Source organism: Hirundo rustica, chromosome 28 (genome assembly GCF_015227805.2).
Source record: "Hirundo rustica isolate bHirRus1 chromosome 28, bHirRus1.pri.v3, whole genome shotgun sequence".
Taxonomy (NCBI): domain Eukaryota; kingdom Metazoa; phylum Chordata; class Aves; order Passeriformes; family Hirundinidae; genus Hirundo; species Hirundo rustica.
Genome location: NC_053477.1, coordinates 3,967,936 through 3,980,131, shown reverse-complemented (window position 1 = coordinate 3,980,131; position 12,196 = coordinate 3,967,936). Strand labels below are relative to the sequence as shown.

The 12,196-nt window shown below is 50.8% G+C and overlaps 1 protein-coding gene across 1 annotated transcript in view; it reads right to left on the bottom strand.

Annotated features, from left to right (window-relative positions):
• Positions 1–3,454: 3,454 nt before the first annotated feature.
• The window catches only part of GFRA2 (GDNF family receptor alpha 2), a 28,558-nt gene continuing 19,816 nt past the window's right edge, over positions 3,455–12,196 (bottom strand). The window contains exons 5-9 of the mRNA XM_040087613.2: positions 5,533–5,642; positions 5,318–5,458; positions 5,060–5,235; positions 4,206–4,259; positions 3,455–4,088 (exon numbers count right to left, since the gene is read on the bottom strand). Coding sequence (XP_039943547.1) covers positions 3,960–4,088; positions 4,206–4,259; positions 5,060–5,235; positions 5,318–5,458; positions 5,533–5,642 — 610 coding nt within the window. The 3' untranslated portion in view covers positions 3,455–3,959. The remainder of the gene's footprint in view (positions 4,089–4,205; positions 4,260–5,059; positions 5,236–5,317; positions 5,459–5,532; positions 5,643–12,196) is intronic.

Here is a 12,196-nt window from a genome sequence, read left to right as displayed (position 1 = left end):
TTCCCTGTGTCCTGTCCTTCCGTCCCTTTTCCAGCTCTCCCGGATCCCCTGGATGAAAAACCAGCGACGTTCCCAATCCCAAAGAGCTGCAAATCCTCCTGCCCCTCTCCCTCATTTTCACCCCTTTTCCTTGGATTTTCACCCCTTTTCCTTGGGAGAAACCCCAGAACACCAAGACCCCCCCCCCAAATCCAGCAATGAACTGATCCAAATTTTCCAGAAAATTCTTTCCCCCCCCCCCAGGTCTGAGGCTCCCTCCTGACGTCTTCCCAGATTTCTCCTCCAAAGATCCGCTATTTTTAAAACCCTTTTCCATCTATTTTTTCCCTCCCTGCTCCCACTGCTTGGCATTTCCTCCGAGGAGCACGGGGACTTTTTAACTGTTCCAAAAGCCTGGATGCAAAAAAAAAAAAAAAAAAAAAGAAAAAAACCCTCCTGGAATATTTCCTTTGGAAGGGCCCGGCTGGGATTTACAGCCCTGGGCACAGAGAGAAGGAATAAAAACACTTGGAGAGGCAAAAAAATTCCTTAAGGAGGCAAAAATTCCTTAGGGAGCCAAAATTCCTGTCACCTCTGAGTGCTCCTGGCTGCTCCCAGGAATCCGGGCATGGCCAGGAGGGAAAAGTTCAGGAATTCCTGCGGAATATTCCGGGAAATGCTTTGCTCTCCAAAGAGGTTAAATGGCTTTTTATTCCCCTTGGAACTGCTGCTGCGAGGAATGGGCTGGGAATGGGAGATTCCAGCCGGGAGATAGGGGGAATTCCTCATGGAATTATCCATTGTAATTCGAGGATTTGCGGGAGTTTTGGTGCCGGGTGGGAAGAGGCACCACCCTCGACCCCGGGGACACAAAATATTCCTTTAAACTCCTCCAGAATTCCAAATTATCCCTCAAAAAACCCCTCATTTCCCAGCAGTTCCTCCTCGGAGCAAATCCCGTGACATTCCCACCCCAGCTGATCCATCCCAAAAAAAAAAAAAAAAAACCCAGAACGTTTTTTTTCTGTCCCAAAACCCAACATTCCAAGGACAGGAGGGAGATGCCGAGCTGGAATTCCGCAGCATTAACAGGGATTTATCCTCTCTTTTATCCCAAGAAGGAGAAAACTCTCGCAGGAAAAGCTTGAGTGGATTTTTTTTCCATTATTATTTTATGCCACATCCCGAAAAAAAAAATAAAATAAAATAAAAAATTGTGTTTTCAGCACTTTCTCCTATCGGGAAAGTAATTGAGTCCAAATGAAGAGGGAATTATCTCCGGAGTTAATTATCCATCCCGGCAGCCGGGATTTTACATCCCAGCATTTTCCTCTTCCACACAAAGCACGGGAATTCTCCTCTCCTGTAATTAACGTGCTGGGAATGCGGTGGAGGAAGCGCCCGGGGCCGGGGCTGGGTGGAGTTGGGAGATTTTGGGAATCTGAGCGGAGACGGGATGGGAATGGCGCTGGAGCGGTGCTGGAACCGTCATTCCTGGTGGGAATATTGGAGCAAAGCCCTTTTCCAGTGCTGGAATCACCATTCCCGGAGGGAATCCTGGATCAAGGCCCCGTTCCTAGTGCTGGAATTGTCCTTCTTGAAGAGAATCCTGGAATCACCATTCCTGAAGGGAATCCTGGAGCAAATCCTCTTCCTGGAGGGAATCCTGGGGCAAATCCCCATTCCAGTGCTGGAATCGCCATTCCTGGAGGGAATATTGGAATTGCCATTCCTGGAGGGAATATTGGAGCAAGACCCCATTCCAGCGCTGGAATCGCCATTCCTGGAGGGAATATTGGAGCAAGACCCCATTCCAGCGCTGGAATCACCTTTCCTGGAGGGAATATTGGAATTGCCATTCCTGGAGAGAATTCCTGGTGCAAATCCCTGTTCCCAGTACTTCCCAGTAGCTCCACGGATCGCGACGGATAACTCCCGAGCAGGGAATACCGGGAATACCCAGTGGTGCCCGGCTGCTGGATGGAGACGCTTCTCCGACCTTTCCAAGGAATTCCTGCTCCTCCTGGAAAAGCCTGGAGCACTCCCGGCTTTCCCAGGGAGCCACCCCAGCACCAGGAAGCACAATCCATGCTGGATTTTCCAGCCTCCGAGCCCAAACTGGGATGGCCGGGAACTCCTGGGATCGGGAATCACCCCCAGGAGGGATCCCAAATTTTGCTGTGGAGCTCACAAATCTCTTTTTTTGTTTGTTTTTTTGGCTGCTCCACACCTGGCTCCGGCTCAGAGCTTCCCTTTCCCGAGAAAAACCAGCCCAGGACTGCAGCAGGAATCCCAGGATTTGTTTGTGTTCCCAGCGCCAGCTCCCGCATTTTCCCCGCCGGATTTTCCATGCTGGAGAAGGGAATGTTCATCCCTCGTCCCCTCTCTGTCAGCTCCAGCTCCCGGCAAACAGCGCCGGGATCCTTCCATCCCATTTCCCGCTTCCCTGGAATGTCCAAGGCCTGGCTGGAGCAAGCTGGGAGAGTGGGAATTGTCCCGGCCCAAGAAAGGCTGGAATGAGATGATTTCAAGCTCCCAACCCAGTCTGGAATTCTGGGATTCCACAATTTGACCATCCCCAGGCTCCCAAGATTCCCAAAAATCCCTTTTTTTCCCGTGGGCACAGCTGGATGGGAATTGACATTTCTGCCCCCCCCCCCACCAAACAAACAAAAATCCCAAATAAATAAAAAATTCCAGTTCCTCGCCCTTCCTGTGCCCCAAATCCCAACATTTCCAGCACTGCCAGCTTGTCTGGGGAGAAAAAAATTCCAAGGGAATTCCCCATCAAGGGAAGGGCTGGAATTTGAAACCTGAAATTCTTGCACATGAAAAATTCCCAAAATACCACCAAAAAACCCAGGAATTTGGCAGCTCCTTGGGAATGTTTCCCTGTTTGTTGTCTCCTGCAGGAGAAAAAAAAAAAAAAAAAAAAGGCCAGGAATTGTTGAATTCCAACCCAAATCTTGGAATTCCTGCAGCTCCTGTTTTCCACCCCCCCCCCAACTGGATATCAGGATTTTTATGGAATCTTGGATTTGGGGGCTGTTTCATTCCTTGGTTTGTTCTCCTTGGTTTATTTTGGTTTTGTTGTTGTTTGTTTGTTTTTTTCTTCCATCATAGACATCAATAAAAAAAATAAATTTTCCAAGAATACATTTGGAAGTTGTGGGAATCAGAGGAATTAAAAAAAAAAAAAAAAAAAGGAAATAAAAGAAAATAAAGGGAAAAATGGGAATTAAAAAGGATGTGTAGGGTTATGTATATGGGAATATCCATGTGTTATATCTATATAGGAAATAAAGTGGAGAGGGAAAATAGGGAATTCTGACCCTGGGTGGGTCAAAATCCACTCCCAACCCGAATTCCAAATCCAAAAAAAAAAACCACCAAATAAGGAAAACGGGACCTCTCCCCCTGGAGTGATTGAAAACATCAGCACAGCCTCACACGTTTCACACCAGTTTCTTTTCTCTTCCATTCGGAAACTCTCCGAGGAAAAATCCCGACCGAAATCCCCCGAAATCCAACGGGAAGAGCTCCGGGAGTCCCCTCCGGGTGGATCCCGACGGCGCCTTCATCCTCCGGGATGTTCCCATGCGGAATCCTGCTTGTCCCCGTGGCCACCCCAGTGCAAAGAATCCTGAAATTCACCTTTTCCCAAAGCTTTCCTCCGACTTTTTTCTCCCTCCCCGGCACCGCCGGCAGCTCCAGACCCCCATTCCAGGCCCATTTTCCCGGGAGCCGCTCCGGAAAACCAACCCGGATGAGACCAAAAAAAAAAAAAAACAAAAAAAATAAAAACCAGGAAAAAGAAAGAAAAGTAGGAATAAAACCACCAAAGTTTCCCAGCGTGGTGAAGCGTCCTCCTGCCTCTCCGGAGCTCGGCATTCCCGGGATTTGGGAGCGTTCCAGTCCCCGGCACAAGCGCAGCACTGGTGGCACTGGTGGCACTGGTGGCACTGATCCCAGCGTCTCCTCTATAGCCCCAGCGCCGGGATCAGGACGGGAATGAGGAGCAGGATCCGGATCTCCCGGTGCCGGCTGCTCCCCGCCTTGGGATCCGTGAAAGTTTTCTGGTCCGGCATCACATCCGTGGTCAGCTGGGCCTGGGAAGGAGGGACGGGAAGGGGATTTTAGGGAAAAGCACCCCAAAGTTGGAAAACACCTGGGGGATGTCATGCCCTTTGGGAAAGAATTCCCAGCCCCGGGATTCCTCCAAGTACCTCGGAGTAGCACAGGCTCTGCTCCTGGGATTTGTTGGGCTTCAGGCCTTGTTCCTGGCGGGAGAAATCGGGAATGGTTAGGGCAGGAATGTGTCCCTGGAGCTGGGCCGTTTGGGGTCCCGAATTTCCCTGTGGGAATCAGCTCGGGGCGGGTGATGGAGCACTGGGAGATTTGGGGAAGGCAGCTCAGGGGCTTCAGTGGGTTCTGCCTCATTCCCACTGCGATCCTGCCGGGAATCCTGCCGGGAATCCTGCCGGGAATCCTGCTGGGAATCCTGAGACATCTCACCAGTCCCCATCCCACTCCTCTGCACTCCTGGAACACCCCAAGCCATTCCCAATCCCATTTCTCTCCCATTCCCAATCCCATTTCTCTCCCATTCCCAATCCCATTTCTCTCCCATTCCTTTTCCACCCACAGAGCAAAACATGGACACCCAAGCCCAGCGCTTGGCAAGACAACATGGATTTCTCAGATTTCCCAAAAAACCCACAGAATTCCAGCTCCCAAAGGAGGAGCAGTCACGTTCAGGGGGGGTCTTTCCAGATTTCCCAAAAACCCCGCAGAATTCCAGCTCCCAAACGAGGAGCAGTCAGCCTCAGGGGGGTCTTCCCAGATTTCCCAAAAACCCCGCAGAATTCCAGCTCCCAAAGGAGGATCAGTCAGCTTCGGGATCACCTTGACAGGCGAGCCGGAAGCCGGGCAGGATTCCCTCCCCATTCCAGACCCCAACCTGCGCCCGGATCCTTCCAGCCCCGGGACGAATCCGAGCAGGAGGCTTCTCCCCATCCCATGGGACGCGGCCCGTGTCCCAGTGCTCCCAGTTTGCGGCGGGGACCGGGCGGGGCCGCACCTGGAGCGAGGAGCAGGTGCTGAGGACGCTGCCGTCGTAGGCGGTGTTGCTGTCGTTGACGTCGTCCGGCAGCGCCGGGCTCTTCTCCGTCTTCGGAAGCACCGTCACGGCGGGATTGGGATTTTTGGGAGCCAGGTTGACGTCGGTCCCGTTCCCGAAAGCTTGGATGGCGTTTCCTGGGAGAGGGAGAGGTTTGGGAAGGGTGGGGATGACGCAAGGGGGGGGGGGTGAAAGGGGCGGGGCGGGGAAGCGCCTTACGGAGACAGGGATTTTCCGTGAAATCCCGCAGGAATTTCTCGCACTCCTCCTCCATATTCCCGCTGCCTTTGCAGGAGCACCAGGGCGAGATGGTGATGCTGGTGGTGCTGGCGTCCACGTAGTTGGGGGTGATGTCAAAGCCTGGCGAGGAGGAGGGAACGGGGATGAAATCCCAGCGGGAAAAGCCATTCCCGATCCCGACTCCCGGCACTCACCGATGAGCCCCGCGTAGGAGCCCAGGCACGCCTGGAAGTTGTCCCCGGGACAGCTGGTCAGGGACTGGAAGGTGGCCTGGCAGTTGGTGTGGAAATCGGCCAGCCGGGATCTGGAGAGGGGGAAAAATGGGGAAAAACGGCGGAATTTCAGCGCCGCTTCCATCTCAGAGTGGATTTCTGAATGGAACGAGAGCGCCCCATTCCCAACATCCCCGCGTGGGCTGTGGAATTCCAGGGCAATTCAGGCCCTTCGGCTGGGTTATCCAGGATGTTCCCACGAGGAGACGGGATCCTGGGAGTGGCCGTGCTCACCCGCACCTCAGATCCCAACGAACAGCAAACAACACAACCGGAATCTCCCGGGGAAGGGATGGAATTGGAGACGGGAGGTTGGGGAAGGAGAAAGAGCTCGGGATGAAGCAGAAATTCCAGGGAAAACCAGGATTCCGCAGCTCTGCCGTGGCGTGCGAGGCGAGAAGGAAAGTTTCTCCCTCTCCTTCTTCCCGGAAATAAAACTCCCCCATCCCGAGAGCGCCGTTTCCGTGTTTATTTTCCTTCCTTGCGACTCAGCCCACGGAAAGCCCCCCCACTTTGGGGCGGTTTTGGGTTTTTTTGAGAGTGGGATGCGAAGCTCTGGGAGCTCCCGTCCCATTCCCAGGGCAGATCCTCATCTCCTGGAAAGGGATTTTCACTGCAGAAAGCCCAGAAAAGCTTTTCCAGGATTTTTTCTTTTTATTTTCCTTCTTGTTTTTCGGGATGCTCCACCCTCCCTGCAGCCAAACCTCAGCTCCAGGGTGGGAATGGCAGAAATCCAAAAACCTGCTCCTTCCCCAGCCTCTCCGCGGGAGAGGAATAAAACTTTCCGACAGCATTTCCCTCTCTTCCCGAACCCGAGGCGAAGGGACGTCAATTCCCTGCAGGAAGCGCGGCGAGTTCGGCGCCGAGCGCCAGGAAAATTTGTCACCGCCGCTCCCCGGGGCTCCGCTCCCAGCCCGGAGCGTCCTCCCAGGCAAATGTTATTCCTTTCATAATCCATGAGGATGCAGCTGGGAAATCCTTCAGGAACATCCAGGCCAGATGTCACTCTCCCCGTTGGAAGCTGCCGGGTGGGATCGGCTGCCAGCGATGGAAGCTCGGATTTTGGCTTGGGAGGGCTCCGGAGAAATGAAAAATAGGGAAGGGGGAAGGAGCCAAGTCCATCTCAGCGGGAACGAGGAGGAATCGGTGCCAAAATGCTGCTGGCAGCTGGAGCAGGCAGGTGGGGATGGCCAGGAAAAGTTGGGAAGAGCTGGGCTGGCTCTGGATGAGGGATGGGGGAGGAGGATTTTCCTGGGAGTTATCCCTCCCTCCAAAAAAAAACCCCCAAAGGAGTGGAAAGGGGATTGAAACAATTAATTCTGGATATACACTTGGATCTCCCACCCCAAACCCGCTCCAAGGGCTGGATTCCCAGTTAGGGAAATTCCAAACTGCTCCTCTTGGATTGCTGGAGGAAAAAGTCCCAGCAAAGGCAGCGCCGGGATCCCGAGGTTGCTCCCAAATCCAGACATTTCCCAAGGATCCCTGCGGGGCACCTGGACTTCAATATCCTGAATTTAGGGTTTTTTTTTAAAATTCCATATCTGCATTCCCTGTGCAAAAAAAAAATCCCAAAATTAAGGGGTTCTGTGCACCTGTACATTTATCCCACAAATCCCAAATTTAAGGGACTTTGTGCATTCCTGTGCGTACACCTGCTGCAGACATCCCAAATTTAGGGGACATTTGGTACCTCCAAATATATCCCAGGCGCATAAATCCCAAATTTAGGGGACTTTTGGTACCTGTACGTTTATCCCAGGTGCATAAATCCCAAATCCATGGGATTTTTACTCCCGCCCTCCCACCCCTAGCACACATATCCCAAATTTAGGGGACTTCAAGCATCCCGACAGGATCCACCTGCCTCCAGCTCCTCTCCCATTCCCGGTTTTCCTGCAGGAATTCAGCACCACCGAAACCCCACCGGCTCCGACATCAAAATTCACCAATCACCGAGTTTTTGGAGAGGACTTTTTTGTGTTTTCTTCAGCGTTTAATTGAGTGTTAATTACTCCCGTCCCCTAGGTGGGAAAGCTCATCCAATCCAGCAGCATCCTGAATATTTCATGGGAAAGACGCCGGGATTGCTCCGGAGTTGGAATTTTTTTCTTTTTTTCTTTCTTTTTTTTTTTTTTTTTCCCCCCACAGGCAATTTGTGAGGACCGAGGGAATTTTAAATTAAATTTTTAAAAAATAAAATAAAAATAAAAATAAAATAAGAATAAAATAAAAATAAAAATAAAATAAAGTAAAAATAAAATAAAATAAAATAAAAACATAAAAATAAAATAAAATAAAATAAAGATAAAATAAAATAAAATAAAATAAAAACATAAAAACATAAAATAAAATAAAATAAAAAAAACCCATAACATAACATAACATAAAATAAAATAAAATAAAATAAAATAAAATAAAATAAAATAAAATAAAGTAAAATAAAATTTTAAAAAGCTGGGAAAAATCCACTCCCCTTCTCCTGCCGAGCTGGGGATGTTCAGGAAGCTGCGACAACACGGAAAAAAACTCGGCCAGACACGAGAATCCCGCTGGGCATCGCCCTCCCAACATCCCGGTCCTGCTGGAGAGGGATTCTTTTGAAGCTGGGAGATGCTGAGATTCAAAAAAAAAAAAAGAAAAAAGAAAAAAAAAACAAAAAAAATTCCTCTCAAACGCTCCCAGGTAAATTCAAAGAGTCCCAGGGAGCGGGAGCAGCTGAAGGAAGAGGGGGAAGCCGGGATAAAACTCGGCTCTTGCGGATGACCGCTGCCAAAGGGAGCGAGGAGTTCACAGGGGAGGGAGAGAAGATCAATGGATGGATTTGTTTTATCCGGGAGGAGAAGTCTGGGGAGAGGAGTCGCCTGTTCCGGGCTGAGCTGCGGGAGGTTTGAGGGGGGAAAAAAAAGGGAATTTTTGCCGTCGTTCGGAGGTTCTCGGCTGAAATTCCGGGAGGAATTTCCTTGTGGAAAAAAAAAAAAAGGGGGGGCAGGCTTTGGAAGGGGTTGCACGGGGGGTGGGATTGGAGTCACCTTCCCTGGAGGTGTCCAAGGAAACCCTTGGAGATGTCCAAAAAATCCCTGGAGGTGCCCAAGGATCCCCTGGAGGTGTTCAAGGATCCTCTGGAGGTGTCCAAGGATCCCCTGGAGGTGTCCATGGAACCCCTGGAGGTGTCCAAGGAACCTCTGGAGGTACCCAAGGATCCCATGGAAGTATCCAAGGAACCCCTGGAGGTGTCCAAGGATCTCCTGGAGGTGCCCAAGGATCTCCTGGAGGTGTCCAGGGAACCTCTGGAGGTGTCCAAGGAACCTCTGGAGGTGTCCAAGGATCCCCCGAAGGTGTCCAAGGATCCCCTGGAGGTGTCCAAGGATCCCCTGGAAGTGTCCAGGGAACCCCTGGAGGTGACGCTCAGAGCTCCGGGCTGGAGCCGGGGTTGAGCTCTGATCCTGGAGCACTCTCCCGACCTCTGGAATGTCTGGAAAAGACAAACCCAGCACAACCGGGGGGAGAAATCCCCACAGCAGAGGGAAACGCAGCAAGAGGGGAAACAACCGGGACAGAGCCCAGGGCGACCTCGGGAGCCCCTAATTAACCCTAAATTAACAATTCCCCTTCTCCACGCGCATTTCGGGAGCCCCTAATTAACAAACCCCCTTCTCCACGCTCATTTCGGGAGCCCCTAATTAACAAACCCCCTTCTCCACGCGCATTTCGGGAGCCCCTAATTAACAATTCCCCCTCTCCACGCGCGTTCCAGGCCCCCCCCCCATTCTGACCCAGCGCTCCGGCCAGCGCCTCCCGGGAATTTGGGGGTGGATTTCATGGATCCCGGCTCCCCGGGAAGGGTTTTTCGCCGCGGGAGCGCCCTGTGCCCTCGAGCCGCCGACTGAGCCCGACAGCAGATCGTGTTTGCGCAAGCAGAGCCCGGCTCGAGGCAGACGCGCCGTCACATTAAGTCGATACTCGGGAAGCCTCTCGAGTTAATTATTCAGTGATAATTGACCGATTCTCGTGGCGAAGAGCCCGGCGAGCCCGCGGGGAGCAGAGCCCGCCCCGAGCCGCCTCCTCCTGCGGGGAACACCCCAAATCCCTCCGGTTTGGGGTTTTTTTAGCAATTTCCCCGATCCCAAACCGGGTTTGGAGGCTCCTGCTTGCGCTGCTCCCTCCGGACCCGAGCTCTGCCAGCTCCTGTTAAATCCAGGAGGAATTTTTCCCTGCTCCTGAGCATCTCCTCTTCTTCTTCTTCTTCCCCAGCTGCCTCCGCACGTGGGGAAGCCCTGAGTGCTGCCTCCCCGCTTCCCAAATCCACAGAATTCAGGGGTTTTCACAGATTTCCCAATCCCAAACTGGGTTTGGAGGCTCCTCTACATCCTGCCCCTCCAAGCCCGAGCTCTCCCGGCTCCCATTAAATCCAGGAGGAATTTTTCCCAGCTCCTTCTCCCTCCCAGACAGGCGAGCGCTGCTCTCATGACAGCGAGTAAAGAGAAAGTTGAGCTGCTGTTTATCAAGGAAACATCCGTCCGTCCATCTATCCATCCATCCTCCATCCATCCATCATCCACCCATCCACCCATCCATCCATCCATCATCCATCCATCATCCATCATCCATCCATCCATCCTTTATCTATCCATCCATCCGTCCATCCATCCATCCACATCCATCCGTCCATCCATCCATCCATCCATCCGTCCTTTATCTATCCATCTATCCATCCGTCCGGCATCCATCCATCCAGCCATCATCCATCCTCCATCCATCCTCCATCCATCATCCATCCATCCATCCATCATCCATCCATCCATCCTTTATCTATCCATCCGTCCATCCATCCATCCATCCATCCATCATCCATCCATCCATCCATCCATCATCCATCCATCCATCCATCCATCCATCCATCCATCCCTCCCTCCATCCATCCATCCATCCATCATCCATCCATCCCTCCATCCATCCATCCACATCCATCCGTCCATCCATCCTCCATCCATCCATCCTTTATCTATCCATCCATCCATCCATCCCTCCATCCATCCATCCATTCATCATCCATCCATCCATCCCTCCATCCATCCATCCATCATCCATCCATCCATCCATCCATCCACATCCATCCATCCATCCATCCAAACATCATCCATCCATCCATCCATCCATCCATCCTTTATCTATCCATCCATCCATCCTTTATCTATCCATCCATCCATCCATCATCCGTCCATCCCTCCATCCATCCATCATCCATCCATCCCTCCCTCCGTCCGTCCGTCCATCCCTGGCTCTGTCCACACCAAACAACGTCCCCGCCGCTCAAAATTCCACGTCCCGCTCCCGTGTTCCGTGTTCCGTGTTCCGTGTTCCGTGTTCCGTGTTCCGTGTTCCGCCCATTCCCAGCCAGCCCCGAGCCCATTCCCTCCTTCCCCAGCCCGAAACCCTCTCGGCACAAACATCCGCCGTGGGGAGCGTCCCTGACCCACCTGGGTTTAAACACAGCAAAAACTGGGATAAAAAACGGGGAAATCACCCAGCATCCCCACTTTGGATGGATAAAAAAATTTAAAAAGATAAAATAAAATAAAATAGAATAAAATAAAATAAATAAAATAAAATAAAATAAAATAAAATATTAAAAAATAAAATATAAAAAATAAAAAAATAAAATAAATAAGATAAACTAAACTAAACTATAAACTATAAACTATAAACTATGAACTATGAACTATAAACTATAAACTATGAACTATAAACTATAAACTATAAATTATAAACTATAAACTATAAAAGATAAAATAAAATAAAATAAAATAAAGTAAAATAAAGTAAAGTAAAATAAAATAAAATAAAATATAAAATAAAGTAAAATAAAATAAAATAAAATAATAAAGAAATTTAATAATGGATGCATTAAAAACATCAGGAAAATGACCCAATATCCCCAATTTAGATGGATAAAAACCCCCAAGGATTAAAAAATAAAGAAAAAAAAATAAAAATGAATGCATAAAACAAATCAGGGAAATGACCCAACATCCCCACTTCGGTTGCTCCAACCCCGGCCAAAACCCTTGACCCAAAAACACCCTGTAAGGGGGCAGAATCCCTCGCTCCCCTTATCCTTAAACACACCAAAAACCGGGATAAAAACCCAGGGAAACGGCCCAACGCTCCCAATGGATGCTGAGGAGCTCCAGCCGGTGGAGGCTGGGAATTTCTCGGGCACCGGCGCCACTGGAGCGTGTAAGAGCAGATTATTTGTGCTCCCGACTTGCTGATGCAAGATGAAAAATCGGGCGAGCTGCAGCTGCTGAAATCAGCTCTTTTCTCCCCTCGCCTCCCCGCTTCCCCCTCGCTGAGGTTTGCGCTTCGCCAAAGGTTTTCGTGCTCCCGGAGCTAAAACCTGTCCCTTGCAATCAGCCACAAAACGCTCCGCCGCTTTGGCACGCTCCCGAGAGCTGGGGGAAGGTGGGAAAAGGTGGGGAAAGGTGGGAAAAGGTGGGAAAAGGTGGGGAAAAGGTGGGGAAAAGTGGGAAAAGATGGGAAAAGGTGGGGAAAGGTGGGGAAAAGGTGGGGAAAGGTGGGAAAG